This window comes from Streptopelia decaocto, assembly GCF_964273445.1.
Source record: "Streptopelia decaocto genome assembly, chromosome: 7".
Lineage (NCBI taxonomy): Eukaryota > Metazoa > Chordata > Aves > Columbiformes > Columbidae > Streptopelia > Streptopelia decaocto.
The window spans coordinates 51,831,573-51,848,627 of record NC_138661.1 but is presented as its reverse complement, the minus strand read 5'-3'; the positions used below and the strand labels follow the sequence as shown (position 1 = coordinate 51,848,627).

The 17,055-nt window shown below is 52.7% G+C and overlaps 1 protein-coding gene across 1 annotated transcript; it reads left to right on the top strand.

Moving 5' to 3' along the window:
• Positions 1-4,234: 4,234 nt before the first annotated feature.
• On the top strand, positions 4,235-15,201 carry IFITM10 (interferon induced transmembrane protein 10). Its single transcript, XM_082058303.1, has 3 exons — positions 4,235-4,289; positions 5,289-5,703; positions 14,455-15,201. The coding sequence occupies exons 1-3, from the start codon at positions 4,264-4,266 to the stop codon at positions 14,602-14,604; spliced, it is 591 nt and encodes a 196-aa protein (XP_081914429.1). The 5' UTR covers positions 4,235-4,263; the 3' UTR covers positions 14,605-15,201.
• The last annotated feature ends 1,854 nt before the right edge of the window (positions 15,202-17,055 follow it).

The following is a 17,055-nucleotide window of genomic DNA, read 5'->3' as shown; positions in this document are numbered from 1 at the left end:
CCTTGGAGACTGGTCTTTCCTTAAGCAGTTTGAGATGCCAAACTCTCTTTCGGTGTCCAGAAGACTGTGTCTTCCTGACCTGCTGTCTCGCTATGCCTGGTCACCCACTCAGGTGGACCCAAACATGATTCAAAAGGGCTACTTCCCTTCTCTCCAATATGGAAATATGCTGGGAACCTGTTGGTTTTGTCTTTTTCAATGTATTAAAACACAACTCAGACTCCTCAGGATGATGTGATGGTATCACCTGCCTGACCCAGCACCACCAGGGTGCCAGGCACTTCAGCATCTCTCCTAGCCTACAGCCTTCTCCTGGGGCCACATGGCCATGGCTGAGTGATGCCAAAGGTAGTTCTCCTGCAGCGTACTCAAGCTGTCCTCTAGGCCAGCTAGGAAAGCTTCTGCTTGACTTGGGACATAGAGTGGTCCTGTAGCAGCCAAACTGGGACTCCAGTTCTAAGTCTAGCCTAAAACCGACTAGGATGTGGAGTTTATGCTCCCAGAGCCTGGTGATGAAGAACTTTTTTTTTCTTTTTCTTTTTTTTTTTTTTTCCCAAATGCAGGAAAAATCCATTCCTCTTTCCTGGCTGTGTGATTTTTAGTCCTAGTGCTGCTGCACAGGAGCTGGAGACTCCAATGCAGAATGAAAGCCCCATGTGCCAGGTGGAAGATAAGAGCTAATCCCTACTTTGAAAAAAGCGTCATCTACATAAGCAGGATGGATGCAGCCAAGTCCCATCCCATTTTCTGAACGCAGATCTAAGCATGCAGAGAGCTTAACTGATTTCCCCACTGGCACATCCCAAGCCTCTCTTCCCCCAGGATGCCTTAATACTGCGATCAACTGTTCTCCTATGTTAAAGAGGTGGATTTAACCCAAAAGGGCTGGCTGGGTCCTGAAAACAAATCATGCAGCCCACCATTCCTCCGTAGCCCAAGGGGAGAACAAGCCATCGGCTGCCAAATATTTATCAATGTGAATATGAGGGCGTTGTTTCTGCTGGCGGGATTGTGCCTAAGCCTTTAATCGTGCTGTGAGTACTGAATGTTACGTCTCAGCGGGAGCAATCACAGGCTTGATCTTGGCCAAGAGCTGGAGAAGCCAAGAGCCAGGGTTGTCCACCCACGCTTTCCAGCAGAGAGCAGAGCACACCCCACCCCACCCCGCGAGCAGCCTGCACGTGGCCCCATGTTATCTTGGCCAGGTTTACACCAGCCCTACCCATTTACTGCACCAGCTCTGGAGAACTCCATGCACATGGCAATTTCATAACTCACTCTATTAAATGTCACCACTGATACAAATAAGATAAAATTTTTCATTACCCGTCCCCTTGAGTAGTAGGGCACTTGGCCCTGACCCTCAGGCCTGTCATCATGGGCCTGATCCTTTTCCAACCAACTCTCCTCCACTCAGACAAGGACCTACCTAAGGAGAGAGAGGATGAAGAGACCCCTTGTTTATGGAGATTACTTCCTCATCTGGGTGGTTCAGCAATTTGTTGCTTTGGGAAACTATTTTTATTCACCGCCAATGACGAAAAATGCTGTTTTGTGGGGGCTGGTGGTTTTTTATTTTTCCACTCTTTCTTGGATTTATTTTTAGGTTCCTTTGGGAAAGAAAAGAAGCAGAGTGCAAACTCAGAGCTTAGAGGACAGGAGACAGAGATCAAGGGAGAGTGGGGAGATGGGATTTACCCCTCCAGGCCTCAGGCCACCTTCCTGCTTGTGGGGCTTAGCAGCCCATTGAGTAGTTTCACAGAGGGAAGAGGACAGACCATTCAGGAGGTTGTGGGATTTCTCCTTCAGAAGAAAAAAAAGCAGGGACAGTCTAATGGTTTTCCAGAGAGCTAGAGTAGGATTTGCGATGGAAGACTTTCTCAGAGGTCTTACAGCACTTGATTATTCTACAGCCCACATGTCTTTAACATGATTACAGGAGAATTGCTTTGGGGCAAGAAACATCCTTCTGTCCTGTTCATCCCATGCTTAGCACAAGAGAATGCAGGATTTGATGCCACAGTAATAGAGGCAATTATTGATACTCATCGCAGCTTTTATTTGAAAGGAAAGTGGCCCTAGACCTTACGGTTGAGGCCTTGCATATATGACCTTTAAAGACTCACAGAAAACAGGAGTGTTAAAAAAATGCAGGACATTGAGGGTTTTTTATTCCTTGTCTCATTTGTTTTTTTAAGCCAGTTCCCAAATTCTGAAGGGTCACACGAATGGTTTTTGAACCAGTGATGCTGCATATGTGCTGTCATGGTCTGTGGTAATAAACCTCTGGTTGGCCAGGTACCCAAAGAAGAGAAGAAGCAGTCATCCAGCCTCCCTGACCTTTCAACCCTATTCACACCGGGGAATGCACACACCTCTGTTGATCCCACGTTCTCCTACACCACTCTGCTGCCTCCTCTTGCCTCCTCCAGATCCCCTCTTTGACCTTTTTCTCTCCTTACCCTCCATCCCCACCTGATGTCAAGAGGAGCAGTCCTACCTATACAACTTTCCCCAGACAAATGAATAGCAGGCTCATGAGTATCTCCTACAAAAGACGCAATCTGTATACAAGGGGTTTTGTTCCTCCTGAGACTGAGGGAAGGATGCTTTAAACAGCTGGCTTGCCTGGGTTTGGCCAAGCCCTCTAGAAAAGCTGATGACAGCTAACCATGGCTCTACCTTTCCTGCAAACTTCTTAATCCCATGGGAACACCACTCTCACCTTGGCACTGCTTCTGCTCCTTGGCACCTTCTCGGAGAGAAACCTGGGCCTTGTCACAGGCAGCCCTTCACTAATAAAACCCTCTTTATTTTGGCAGGACCCAGCACAACTCTGGCAACAATAAATCCCAAACCAAAGGGCAGTTTGTCCTTTTTTAACCAGCATGGGTGCCTTCAGAGGCATTAAATAGGCCTCATGCAAGTGGGACCCCCTCCAGCCTGGGAGCGCTGTGGTCGCATGAGAAGTCCCCTCACATATCACCAACCCACAGGGATAGACACGGATTGGGTGCCTCTGTGCAGGAGCCAAACCTGGCTTCAAACAGCTGAGTGAATCATCATCCTTATGTCTTAGCTCAGTACTCTGCAGGTAGGTTTAAGGCATTTCCAGAGGATTTCCCTTCCCCTGCAAGTACCACTCACACAAACTTTTGTTTTACCCAGCCTATTCCCAGCACTCTGGGATTTCTCTGCTGCCATTCCCCAGTGCCCCAGCTGAACTGGCTGCTGCCTCAAAGCCACCTGCGCTGGGCTGGGCTCTGCTGCTGCGGGGTGACACAGCTTGTCCTCATCTCCTCACCCTCCCAGTGCCACGGCTGCATTCTCCCAAATGACCTGCAAGCTGTCCCTGTGCGGCACCAGCTGCTCTCCAGCATCACATCCCTAGGGGGGATGCAACCACAGCACCCCGGAATCGGTTTCCACAGAGCTCCCAGGGCACTTGGCAAAGGGAGGCAGCAATCGTTTCTGTGATGCTCTGCCAAGCCTGGGCACGGCCAGATCCTTGCAGGATTGTCCATCCTTCATGACAGACCCACCTCCCTCCCCTAAAGCAGCCACACGCCCTGCATCCTGCTGCGGGGTGCTCCTGCCCCTGCCCACACTGGGATTTGCTCAGTGCTGGCAGGATTTATCGCTCCACATGCAGGATTTATTCCCTTTCCAGCCATCCCCCACAACCAGAGCACTTTTTTCCCCACAGCACTGTATCATCCCTATCTCCCCTCACCACACTGTCCCCATTGACCCCACACACCTCTGCCACGCTTGCTTTAGGCTTTTCACGCGGGCCCCTGGGAGTGAACCTGCAACACAGGCTGCAGTGAGTCCCCACTGCAAAGGTTTCTGTGGGCGATGCTGAGGACAGTGGGGCCAAGCATCCCCTCCAGAAGGCTGGGGAAGGTGCTCAGCCAGGGCCCCGGAGATGCCTTTCTCGGGCAGAGCGCTGCCGGGGTGCTCCAAGCAGGAGGTGACGCCCCCGCAGGGGGGACACGAGGAGAAGGGCCGGAGCACGGAGCAGGTCTCCGGCGTGGAGCATGTTTGGGGGGAGGAGAGGGGCTGCAGGTTGACCTTCCCAGCCCCTAACTCTCCCCCTTGCCCACCCCTAGCCCATGGGTGCCCCCCCGCCCTGCCCTCCTCCCGCAACTCCAGCACCGAGGAAGCCGAGCCGGAGGCAGTGCTGAGCCGGATATGCAGCGACTCCCCGCATCCCTCCTTGTGAGTATCCCTCGCTCCTCCTGATGCCTTCGGAGGAGACGGATGGACGGACGGACGGGCAGCCAGAGGTGGACTAGTCTCTGCTATTTGCAAAGCTGAGGGGGAGGCGGGGGGGCGCGGACGGGAGCCTCTTCCCATATCCCCTTTCCCATCCTCTCTCTTCATCCCCTCTTCCCCCTCCTCCTTCTCTCCAGCCACGATATTCTTCCCACCAGAAATGGGGCGGGGGGGGGGAACCTGCCGGCAGGTGGAAGGAATCGGGAAATGCAGTCCCATCTGGAATCCCGCAGAGATGAGGACTCAGCCAAAAATAAGTCTCCTGCCTAAAAAAAAAAAAAAAAAAAAAAAAAAAGCAACCAAAACAAACAGGAGAGAGGGAGGGCGAGGGGCCGGGCTGCTCTGCCGCACCGGGAGACCCGCTCCACCTGCCGCCTCGCAGCCGAGCGACCCTCTCCCATCCCGGCGTGGGACAGAAAGCAGAAGGCCCTGACAGACTGACAGACCAACAGACCGACAGACGGGCGGGCGGGGAGGGCTGCGGGGGGATGCAGTGCGGCTAGCTGGCAAATCCCCTGGAGCACCCCCGGCTCCTCCCGAGTGCTTCTTTCTGGTTTTATTTGTTTCCTTCTTTTTTGTTCTTTCTTTTTTTTTTTTTTTTTTGTAATTTATTTCCCCACTCGTGACTCGGGCGCGGGTCACGCAGGACAGCGGCCAGTGGGGAGGGGAAGACGAGAGAGAGGGGGAGGGATGCTGCCCGCTGCTGCCCGCTGCTCTGCCCCCGCCGCGGGGCCGGCGGCAGCTCCGCGCCGAGGCATCGGCTTTGTGGTCCCCGGGCGTAGCGGAGCTCCCTCCTCCCCCTCCTGCCTGCCCTCCTCTCCTCCCGTTCTCCTCTGCCCACTCCCTCGCTCCTCTCCCTGCTCTCTCCTCTGTCTCCCGGTCCCTCACTCTTTCCTGCCATCCTCCCTCGTCTCCCCTTTTCTGCTCCTTCTCCTCTTTTTCTTCCCCTGCCCCCCGCCTCTCCATCCCCTCACCCCCGTTTTTCACGGGGGCGGATTTCACTTTGCCAGGGCAGAGCACGTTGACGCCACGGCAGCCACCACGGAGAGGACACAGGACCCCCCACTGAGTCCGCCGTGCCCCTTTGAGGGGGTGGCCTGGACCCCAAGACCCCCCCAGGGCCCCCCACAGGGCTGCTTCGCCTGCATCGCCAAGCCTCCGGCTCTCCGGCAAGCTTCACCCGTCCTGTCTCCTTCTTCTGCTGTTTATCTCATGGAGAGCAAGAGCTGCAAAGGGGACAGCCTGCGGCCAGCAGTCCCGTGCAAGCACTCGGTGGAGAAGAAGACGATGACCAACCCCACCACCGTCATTGAAATCTACCCCGACACCACTGAGGTGAACGACTACTATCTCTGGTCCATCTTCAACTTTGTATACCTCAACTTCTGCTGCCTTGGCTTCATCGCCTTGGCCTATTCATTGAAAGTGAGTACTGAGTGTGTGGCAAGGGGTAAAGGGTGGCCAGCGAGGAGGTGGAACGTTTGGGGGTCGTGCCTGATGTAAATCATATCTTTGCTATCCAAATGAGAGGTTGCACCTGCTGGGGATGGGGATGGAGTGAGCTGAGGTGTGTTTTGGAGCAAGGTGTGTTGCAGAGCCAGGTGTGTTGCTTCAGATGGGGAAGAGTTGCTTTGACTTGCTCTGGTACCCTCAGAGGCTCCTCTGTACCGTGGCAGCAGGACAGGCAACATGGGGCTCGCTCAGCTTGTGCTGCACCCACAAGCACCCCGGCACTGGGTCCCTTCTTTGGGATCCTCTTGGTTAGAGATCTTGTCAGGGTAGAATCTGGCAGTGTTGGGTGGTCGGGCAGAAGCAATAAGAAGCAGCCAGCTGGGACCAGCCAGCAGCAGGCAAGTTATCAGGGGGAGAGGCTGCCAAGGTGCACAGCAATCCTGCCTGTTCTCTTCTTGCCCTCTCCCTAATTAAAATACCAGAGCTGGTGGTCAGTTCGCCCCACCCCAAGCCCTCTAAATGCAAAGCCAAGCCCTGCAGACCTCCCAGCATTATAGGAATGAACCCCAGGTAGCTAAGGAGGGAGAAGAGAGTGCAGGGGGGCTTTGGACAGTGTCGGGGCTGAGGGGAAATAGAGCCATGTTGATGGAGAGGGCAATGGTGTGGAGCACAGCCAGTGAAAGAGATGGGATTGGGTTACTCCTGGTAGCTACAAGGGAGATCAGCCTGGCAGGGATGGAGCCCAGCAAACAGGCAGCCCCTCAGCAGCTGCCAGGAGAGAGGGGCCTGGGCTACCCTCCCCTTTGCTGCCTGCCAGCCTCAAAACTGACTGAATGGATGCATAGAGAGCCCCAGGCAGCTGGGTGGCCCGGGAGAGGAGCTATCTGATTTGTTTGGGCAGGCAACATTTAGAGGAAGGCCATGGCACAGACAGGCTTCGTCACAGAAGCAGATCAATTAACTCCATGCAGCCCTGGCAAGCTGGGCTGCGGGCACCCAGCACCGCAAGGAAGCTGCTCCCAAGCCTGTCAGTGTCCCTGTAAGAAAGGCTCAGAGTCAAGTCTGTGGACACGTGCCCTGGGCTCAGCCAGCACTGGCACCGTGGTGCCTGCCTCAGTTTCCCCTTTCTTGAGTTGGGATGTGAGCACCCATCTGACACCCATGCAGCAGGCTTCAGAGCTGCTTGGCAAGACATTTCATAGCTTAAACCATGCTGGGGCTGAGCATCACCACAAGCAGCACTGTCCCAAGGGCAAATGCAAGCAGCAGCAGCTTAACATGACTGGGGGTGAGAACGTCCCTTAACACCCCCACTCATTTAGCCAGCAAGGGAAGAAACTGGCCTCCGCCTTTTCCGTATGTCTTTGCTCATCTGAATTTGCCTCTAATGATCAGCATCTTTCCCATGCAAGAGGCATGGTCACAGTAGGCTAAGAAAGGATTTCACATCACGGGGACACAGCAGTAGCTACAGTGGGTATCTGGGTAGATGCGGTCCCTCAGCAGCAGGCAGCAGTGCAGGCGGGACAGTCTGAGGACTGGGCAGACCCATCCCCAGGGGACAGGACAGAGTAGGGTCTGCCGCCTGCAAGATTTTTAAAGGCTTGACCCCTCGCTATCCTCGACACGCAATGGAAGGGCAAAGCCCAGAAGTAACCCAGGGCCAGAGTTTTGTGCCAGGACAGAGGCATGGGCTCAGTATCTAGCTGCGAAGGTCTAGATGACATAAACTCCAGTGTGGAAAAAAAAAAGAAATGGTGATGAGGGAAGGCAAATGGACAAATGTGCTCCAAATCAGGGAAAGGAAAAGACAAGATGGCTGTCGAAAAACAGTCTTGGCTTTTGGACCACGAAGCTGGCAGCTGATGGGATGTAATGATGGTATCTGAGCAGACATGGATCTGTGGAAGTAGAAATAACACTGCACTTGGTTGTGGAGCTCCCCAGTGGCTGTAATTCTGCGGCATGGGGAAGATAGAAATAAAAGGTCTCTCAGAGGTACAGGACAGAGCTAGCAAGTGGCCGAAGGGATGGTGAATGCCTTCACAGGCTGCTGTTGGGATGTGTGGTGAGAGGCAATGGGGGTGCTGGGGCATTAGCAGAAGGTCCATCCTGGAGAAGACCACTGGGCTGTTAAGAAAGATCCTTCTTCACTTACAGCTACTCTAGAGACCTTCACAACATCCTGGCCAGGCTGAATGTCAGGGTCATTTATCCAGAAGCCTGTTGTTTGTATCTTCTCTACAGTCAATAGGTTTTTTTCCAGAAGTTCAGAGAAAGCAGAAGCAAGGAATGCCCTGGGGACAGATGTCACTTTAAGGAGACTTCTCTTGTTGCTCTGCAGCAATTTAGCAGTAGATAACTTAAGTCCCAGTCTTTCTAGGATGTCTGTGCTCTGCAGAGACTGAATGAGGTGCTGTGGGAGGAAGATGTGGGGAGCAGCACCTTCCCCTTCCTGAGCTCATGCTGGCACTCTTGACAGCAGAGCCCTTGGCCAGTGGAGCACAGGTTTCCTAGCTGAAGGACCATCAGGGTGCTTATGGCAATTAACAGTTCCCAGGTTATGGTTTTTTCCATTTCCTTCAAATAACTGAAACACCTAGCAATCTCAGGAATCATTGTTTTCATTATCAGAAATAGCATTTTCAATAGCCTGCCATATCATCTGGTTTTGCCAGATTCATTCTGTTAATAAAGCAGTAAGTCCTTCGTGCCCCACGTCCATGAGATGCTTCATTATGGACCTTAGCACACTCTAGTATTTTCACCAGTTTCAGCAGCACAATGCCCACACTGGAAGCAAGATGGCCTAGGTATATTTAAATATTACCATAAAGCTGTCTCCTTTCCCATGCCTACTTTTATTTGTTTTAGCCACAACTGGGAAAACAGTACCTCCATGTCTGCCTGGCCTTTTGCATATGAGCTGCAGCCTTCTAGATTTCTTTCTGTAGAGAAATACTATTTCACAGTGACCACCATTTACTAAAAGATGCCAAAAGAACACTCCAGCACCAAAGAATTTATGCTCTTACTCAAAGAAACACATGAAGTCAGGTGAGGGCAAAGACTGTGACGTCCAAGCCAAGTACTCTGTGTGACAGACACCACAGCCAAGCACTCCAAGTAACAGTGTGATGACACACCTTGTCTTTATTTACAGCCATAGCAGGCCAGATCCTCAGCAGATACAGCTTGCTGGGCTGCAGTGGAGTTGCACCAACTCACATATCCCTCCAGGGGTTATTTCTAGCATCTTAAGCTTCTCAAGGTCAGCCTCCCAGAGCATAAGCAAGTCACTCACATGTAAGCATGTGTTGGTGCTGGGGAAGAAGAGATAAACAGCAGGACCAGGGAAGTTAGAAATCCTAAGGTAACCTTAACCCCAGCCCAGAACATATGTGAGGATCTCTCCAATAGCACCACTTTGGATTCACTTTGTTTTCATCAGGAGCAAATGCCATGGCTCGATATTCAACAGCTCACTCCCCTCCTCTTTGCCAGTTCCAAGTGGTAATGAATGATTCATCAGCACCTGGTGGCATGCGATCTCACTTCAGTTGTTAGGAGTTCCATCTCTGGAGACCACTAAGTCCTTCTCAGTACCCATTATGCCACGAGGTTGTAGATCAGAGAAGCTGGGATCTGAGATGAGCTGTGGTACAGATGCTGTGTTGTGGTTTTATAGAGATGAAGAGGGAAAGAAGCCTTGCTGGCTTTTCAAGTCCCACCAGCAGCCCACAAGGTTGCTCACAGAGTTTTCCTATCCCTCAAAGCCACCGAACTTTGTGGTGTGATAGTACCTCAGGAGACATGAGCTCTCCTGCCTTCTCTCTGCCTGGCTCTTAGCACACAGCTCTGGGCACTACTCTCTTCATGTGTTGGCTTTCCCCATTTCGAATGGAAGATGACCAGCACAAATCTGTAGCTATTTATTAACCCCAAGAATAAGAGAGGCTGTAGCACCTGACCTCTCAGGCAGGCTCTCAGACCACTTTTCGGGAGGAGCACTGGTTTATGGAAGTAGGTGAAATGCAGAGATGACAGCCCCTTGATGCTGGTGCCAGCGTGGTGGAGTTATGTGGGCTGGAGAGCTCTTGACCAGTTCACAGAGCAAATAAATCCAAGTATCCCCTTCAGAGCTCCTTATGTGTAGGGACGCAGAGCTCTGCACAGAAATGGGTTTACAGACAACCAGCTGTGGGCTGTGTGCTAAAAGCTGGGCTGCCTTAAATACAGCCTCATTAGGCTCATTATCAACAAACCATTTGTCTCCTCCTGCAAGCTGAGGCAGCACTTTGTACCCACACAGCAAGTTCTCTGCTCCCAAAAAAGAGAGGGGCTGAGCCTCAGAACAGAGGGAGGGGAGGTGGCTGCTGAGGAAGGGACTGGCAAGGAGCAGGATGGTAGGAGCTGAGGGGTGTGCTTGTAGATGAAGCTGAAGGCAAAGCCCCAAGGGGAGGCAGGGCAGGAGACAGTGGGCAGAGAGAGGAGAGAAAGAACCCTCAGGGACTAGCGTGCTGGCTATGTTGGAGAAAAAGATGAGATGGAGATGTTGTAGAACAAGGTGAGCTGGAGATGGTGGAAGACAATGTGAGCTTGAGATGCTGGAGGACAAGGTGAGCTGGAGATGGTGAAGAACAAGGTGAGATGGAAATGGTGGAGGACAAGGTGAACAGCAGGGAAGTGACAGACAAGCAAGAACAGAGGGAAAGGCCATCACTGCCTTTTGCTGGTGGAAGAGAGGAGGAGGAATGTTCACATGTTAAACCACAAAAGTGGGCTGTGTTTTGTGGAAGGCCAGGCATGGAAGAGGACAGAAAATGTGTAAGTTGTCAAGTGAGACCAGAGATGCCTTGTCCAAGGTGATATCTCCAAAAGGGCCACCACGCAGCACATTGGGGTGCCTGGGGAAACCCTGCAATCAGCAGATGCAGGATAATTATCTTTACACACCAGTCATCTTAGTGCAAGGCAGGCCCAAAAATCTCCAAATAGTTTTAAGTAAGGTGAGAATGGTCAAAGTGACAATGAGAAAAGAGTCTGTGACTAAGGACACAAAGGGGGTGTTCAGCCTTGTGACCTTGGGGACCTGTCCCCCCCATGTCTCACCTCCTCCGCTGTGGAAGAAAGCAGTTTCCAGAGCTCCCAGAAGCTTGTGCACCAGTTGCCAGCACATTATGGTGATGGTGGCCACAGGAGCATGAAAACAGGAAAAGCTGAGGCTGGGCTATGAGAAAGACACTGGCATCTCCTTAAGGACAGAGTGAGGAAGGAGCCGAAATGCATATCTGCTCTCCAGGAGAGCTCCTCCTCCAGAGCCTGGGTCCGATGCTGCAGCAGGACATTGAGGGGAGATGTCTGCGAGCATCTTGGGGTGCAAGGCCAGGCAGGAGGAGGTGAGGCCACCCTGGAGAGATGTGGGAGGCTGGGGCTTTGAGTGGTTTGGAAGGAGAAACACCTTTTCATTGAGCTTGTGTGCCGCAGGGGCTCTGGAGCTTAAAGGCTCCGTTGCAATATAAATTATAATGGACAATAAAGGATGATTTGCATGAGGGTGACCGTTGAAGCCGTAGGGCATATGAAGAAATAATAAGGGAGGAGAGGAAGAGGACCAAGGACTCAGCAGAGAAAAGGCATCCATGAAACCAAGGAGAGAGCAGCTGGAGGAGAGCTAGGGAAGGGAAAGGGCAGAGAAAGGGCAGAGAAAGGGTAGTGGGCTGCCAGAGACAGGTGGTGTGGCAGCACACCATGTGCTGCAGGGGTTGGCAGGAGCAGACAGGTGAGACCAGCCACAGGAGCAGGGAGAGGAGGCAGCTGGGTGCCCTTTGGCAGGAGTCGAAGGCAGCTGTCCATAACTTAATTTGGGCCCAAACAGCAGGAAGGAGAAGAGATGGGAAGGACAAAAACGGAGCTGGGAGGAAATGGTAGCACGGGGGAGAGGGCAGTGCCCCTTGCTAGAGATGCTGAGGAGCAGCAGACGGGAGCAGGGCCAGAGGAAGAGCTGCAGGAAAGCCCAGGGCAGGGACTGCTGAAGCACAGCTAAAGCGCCAGTCACGCGTGTGAGCTGGTGTCAGGTGGGAGAGGCTGCTGGGAGCACTGGGAGAGGGCTGGGCACAGAAATTAGGGCGGCAGGGTGCCTCGGGGACAGGAGGAGCAGGAGGCAAGGAGCTGGGGAGAGCTCCTGAGGCCAAGAGGAACTGGGCCCACCAAGGCAAAGCAAGTGGCTCAGCATTAGGAGGTTGGCAGAGCTCGATGTGCCAACCACACTGGTCTGCTGGAGAAATGTTTGTCTGCCTGGCAAACACTGCCAGCAAACCACAGCTTGCCTGCAGCAGAGATAGATGTCCCCCAGCTGCAGATGGGTTACAGAGGAGGAAGAAGCAAAAGGCATTTGCTCTGCTCAGAGTTTGCCTCCAGCAGCCTCGCAGCTGGAAGAGAAAAGGGTGTGAGAGCTTTCAAAGAACCTGCTGGGAGCAGCAGGAGGGATTTCTGGCCCAAATCCAGTGCCCCTGGGGCTCTGCCTGCAGGGATCTCTGTGCTTCTCACTGGTAGGTGAGGAGGTGCCAGTGCCCAGCACTGCTGTGCCCCATGGGTTTTCAGAAGGATGCTAAACCTACTGAATAATTTCAAAGGTGAGTCATTGCGGACATGCAGCTGATACAAAAAGCCATGCAGTCTCCCCAGCTGCCGTCTTACTGCCTTCCCAGAGGTTACATCTGCTGCCGGGAGCACCAGCCAAGCATGCCACAGAGCCATGCGTGGTTTGTGACTGTCCCCTCTCTCTGCTTCCCAAAGGATGCCCTGTAACTGCTGAGCACTCAGTAGTGGGGTGATGGTCGGATGGCCCCAGCTCCAGCTGCAGGCTCCCAAAAGTGGGGCACAACAGAGGCTGAGGACATGGCACTGCAGAGTGTAGTATGAGGAGGAAAGCAGAGCTCTCCATCTTGCCTATGTGCCTACCCGCGCCAGCTCCTGCAGGCCTCATGCCCAGAGCAGCCTCCATACCCATGGTCCAAGACTAATGAAGAGCAGGGGCTGCTTGTACAGAGAGATTCTTGCTGGTGTGACAGAGGAGAGGACGTTGCTTGAGGGTCTGAGATGTGGTTTTGGAGACTCTACGAACCAGAGTAGCTCAGTGGGAACGAGGGGTTCAGCAACCCTTCCCCATATCCAAGCAAGTCACAGAAGGGTTTCAGGACAGCCCTGTAGGTAAGCACTGCAGGAGGGAGGGAGAAAAAATCACTAAGATGTGGTCTGAATCCAGAATCACAGAATCTTTTCAGAGAGCTCCTGCTCAATAAAAGCCGTTTAATATTTCTAGGTAGGACTCCAGAGGCGGTTTTTGGAGCCTACCACTGACAGTGAGCATCCAGCTGGCAGTACCGCAGCAAGGCTTATGCTGCTGGCAGCAAAGGCAGTGGGCAAAACATGCAGCTCCAAGGCCTGTGACCTCCCAGCCACAAAGCGGGCAGCATGGCAGGCACTGCCACACTATGCCAGATGCTGGGTACCCCACTCAGATATGGGAAAGGGAAGAGGAGTAAAGCGTCCTGGTCCTTCTATCCCACATCCTTCTGGCTCCAGCTGCCTGGGTGTGCTGAGTGCTGGCTGATGGGGCAGTTTGGGGACAGGGACACATCCATTCTAGGATGGGATGGAGCCCAGCCCCTCGTCTGCTGGGCTCAAACTGCAGAGCTGCTGCTGGCAGGCAGTGCCATCTGCTGCCTGATGATGCCATTGCCCGTTAGTGGTGTTTGCTGCCTGGCAATGCCATCTGCTGCCTGGTAGTGCCATTCACTGCCCAGCTGTGCCATCCGCTGCCCAGCTCTGCCACCCACTGCCTGCTGGTGCCATCGCTGCCCAGCTGTGCCACCCACTGCCTGCTGGTGCCATCGCTGCTCAGCTGTGCCACCCACTGCCTGGCAGCCTGGAAGTGTGGACGGGCCAGTGACACTGCCATGCACTGCAGGGCTGTCCCAAGACAAGCCCATGAAAGTTCCAGCCTGTGGGATAATGAAGAGAGCAGACTGTGCTGTCAGGATTGAAAACTGCCAGTGGCAGAGATGCTACACAAGCCGCATAAGACCTGCAAAAGGATCTCATTAACCCAGGACTGCTTAATATGCTGGAGGCTCGTGCGCAGCCCTGGAGCTGCAGTAAGATGCCGTGCCAGGTTTCACCTGCTCAGCCCCTCAGTGCAGAGGGAGGCACAGGGATGCACACCAAAACCGCAGCCAGCCTTCTTGTTCACGGGCCGGAGGAGCTGAAGCTTAGCAGTGCAGGGCCAGGGGGCTACAGCATGGTGGGAAGAATGCTTTACTGCCCGTGTGCATGGGGTGCACGATGACACCTCAGTTCCTTTGTGCACCCTTGGGCTCAAAGTGACACTGCCCCATTCCAGGGCCCACAGGGACCTGGTTTGCCTGGTCAGTAGCAGCAACAGGTCACTTTTCCAGGTCTTTATCTGTAGGGTTTTCAGCCCACGGGTACTACAGTGCTTGGCTTCACAAGCTCAACCCACAGCAGAGCTGGGGTGCAAACCTCACTTCGGGGTGTTTTGCTGCACTTCAAGCATTCAAATGCGAAGTGGGACAGCCCAGCCCCTATCCACTGTACAGGTACCCTACAAGTGCATTGGCTTTTGTGGGTGTTGCTTGAAACAAGTTATGCCTTTTATACATCTCCCTTTTTTCTTTTTTTTTTTTTTTTTTTTTGTCTCAGGTCCGGGATAAGAAACTCCTCAATGACTTAAATGGAGCAGTTGAAGATGCCAAGACAGCCCGGCTTTTTAACATCACCAGCTCAGCCCTTGCCACATTCTGTATCATCCTTATCTTCATCTTCCTGCGATACCCCCTCACTGACTACTAGAGTGAGGCCAACAGCAGCAGCCGCCGCCAAAATGCCTCTATGCCAGAAGTGTCTGCAATTGTTTCTTGTAGCAAGGACGCAAAAAACAAACAAAAAACCCCCACCACCACTCCACCTTGATTGCAAAAAAATCCAAGTAAATACATAAATAAAAATTAAATTAGTATCAGCCCAGCTGAGCATACCCTTCCTGCCTCCTAACAGTATGTGGACTGCTGTAGGAAAGGGTCTCACTCTTACACATGCACAGGGAGAAAAACAGACCAAGAAATATTTATTTTATGGCCAACAAGCTGTGTGACAAGAGCGTGCAAATCCCAGAGAGATGCATGCCTTCCAGCAGACAGCTGAGCTCTGGGGAGCAGCAGGGTCCTGCTGAGCAGGAGATGCATGCAGTGACAGATGCGGACCATGGCAGGGCTGGCTCATGACATATCAGATGTGTTCAGACCACTCCACCACTGACATATGGGGGTTTCTTTTCATTTTCCTCTCTTGAATTTAATCCACTGGTTCAAACAACTTCCAGCACCTGGAGAGCTGAGGGTATTAGGAAGCTCATGCTAGGGACCCTCAAAGCCTCCAGAGGAACCCCAAAGCATTAAAGGGCAGTTTTCTCAGTTTCTCCCCAGGATCTCCTGGCAATGCTGAGAAGGAAGGCACCTTCTGGAGAACTCAGCTAAGCCTCCCAAACTGAGTGCTACTGTATTTCTGTAAACAGTGAATAAAAGATACCTCTGATATCTGTTGCTGCTGGGTTAATTCCTTCCTTAGCAGGGCTGGGCTCCTGGTCCCTACAGGCTGGCAAGAGAAAATGCTAATGTCACCAGCAGCTGCTTGGGAGAGATTTAAAGCCGGAGTGAGGGATGATGCTGCAGGTCGGGGCCGCATGCATCCGTGAAGGAGGGCACAGATCCAGATTTAAGAGCAGAGACCTCAGCCAGTCTTGTGATGGTCAATCAATGGCAAGCAAGCAAAGGCAGCTGCAAGGGCAGGTCCCCCCTCCCCTGCTAAGAGCAATGTTGAAGACTGAAATAAATCATCACAGCTTGATCTTGCTGCTACAGCAGCACTGCCCAGAGTTGTTACCAAAAGCCAGATTTCAGAGACATCACGCATTTGCCACTGAACAAGGCAGGAGCTCAGAGGCCTTCCCAATAGCTGCCTGTAGATGCCTGTGGTGCTGCAAATCAACACAGCCTGACTTGAAAACACCACAAAGGAATGGCAAGACCAGGACTAAAATACAGCTTTTCAACCCCTCTGACCCTCCATCCCATGTCGTATACCACAGCTGCCTCATCTTTTTCCAGCTTTAAGTTGACCTCACGCCAAGGGAGACGAGTCACTGCAGACCAGCCATGGAGCCAGGAGGAGGCAACAGCATCCACCTTTGTGCACTCCACGAAAGTGAAGGTGCAGCAAGAGATGGGGAATGCAGACAGGCTGTTGTGGGACACTTCATTCTCTGCTGATTGTGTGGTCAAATCAACGTGCTGTCTGGGCTGTGGTCAGTGAGGGCTGTGCCATAGTGAGCCATGGGGACAGACCATGAGGGTCCTTCCCTAAAAACCTCATGAGATGTCACCTCCTTCCTGCCCAGGTCTCTGTGCCCTACCACTGGCCTGGGCTTCATTTATGGGGGAAGCTACAGACAGAAGGACCTGCAGTCCTACCTGCTTCCCAATCACTAGAGGGCATTTCCTCACCAGACCAGATTAGGGGTCTGTTTTGCACTGAAGTTTCTGCTGGCAGTGCAGCACATGGTGCCCTGGGAAGTATCTCGGCCATGACCTGTTTTATGATCAGTCATCCAGAGGTTAAGATTCTTCCCAGCCTCTCTTGGTTATTTCTTGCTCCCTTCCCTGAAGCAAGATCTGAGGGGTCACAGCCATTGGCATTTCCATCCTAGCATATCTAGGGGCTTTATCCCATTGCTGTCCCTGGCAGAGGAAGGAGGTGGCCTGTTACAATGGCAATGCCTCCAAAGAGGATGCACCCAAAATGACTCACGTTGAAGCCACCCTGAGCTGGCACCTGATAATTGGAGCAAATTAAAGCCTGCTGGGACAGTGCTAGTTTAGGCAAGACCCAAACTAGTCATCCCAAAATCTTCCAAGGGTTAAGAGGAGTGCAGAGGCGAGGTTGCATCACATTTTCCCTTCCTCTGTACCTGCACCAAGCTCATATTTGCCATTCCCAAGGTCTTGGCTTGATATCCTTCACCATGTGGGTGCCCATTGTACATCTCAAGCTTTGCAGCCCAAACACAAGCCTGGCAGGATGGGCTTGGGACATAACTCATAACCCCGCTTGCAGTGCCAGGAGCTCAAATCCACAGGCTTACATGACTGTGGGACCAATGTACCTGGCATCTCTTTCAATAACAAGTATGTTCCTCTCTATGAGTTGGGACTTGTTGGAACCACATCGCAAGTGCTTTTGTACTTG

Excerpts from the sequence above, each read along its gene's own strand:
- IFITM10 (XM_082058303.1), top strand. The coding sequence starts at position 4,264 with ATGGACGGACGGACGGGCAGCCAGAG. Across the intron at positions 4,290-5,288 it reads GGACGGACGGGCAGCCAGAG|GGCAGAGCACGTTGACGCCA; the intron begins GTGGACTAGTCT and ends TCACTTTGCCAG. Across the intron at positions 5,704-14,454 it reads CCTTGGCCTATTCATTGAAA|GTCCGGGATAAGAAACTCCT; the intron begins GTGAGTACTGAG and ends TTTTTGTCTCAG.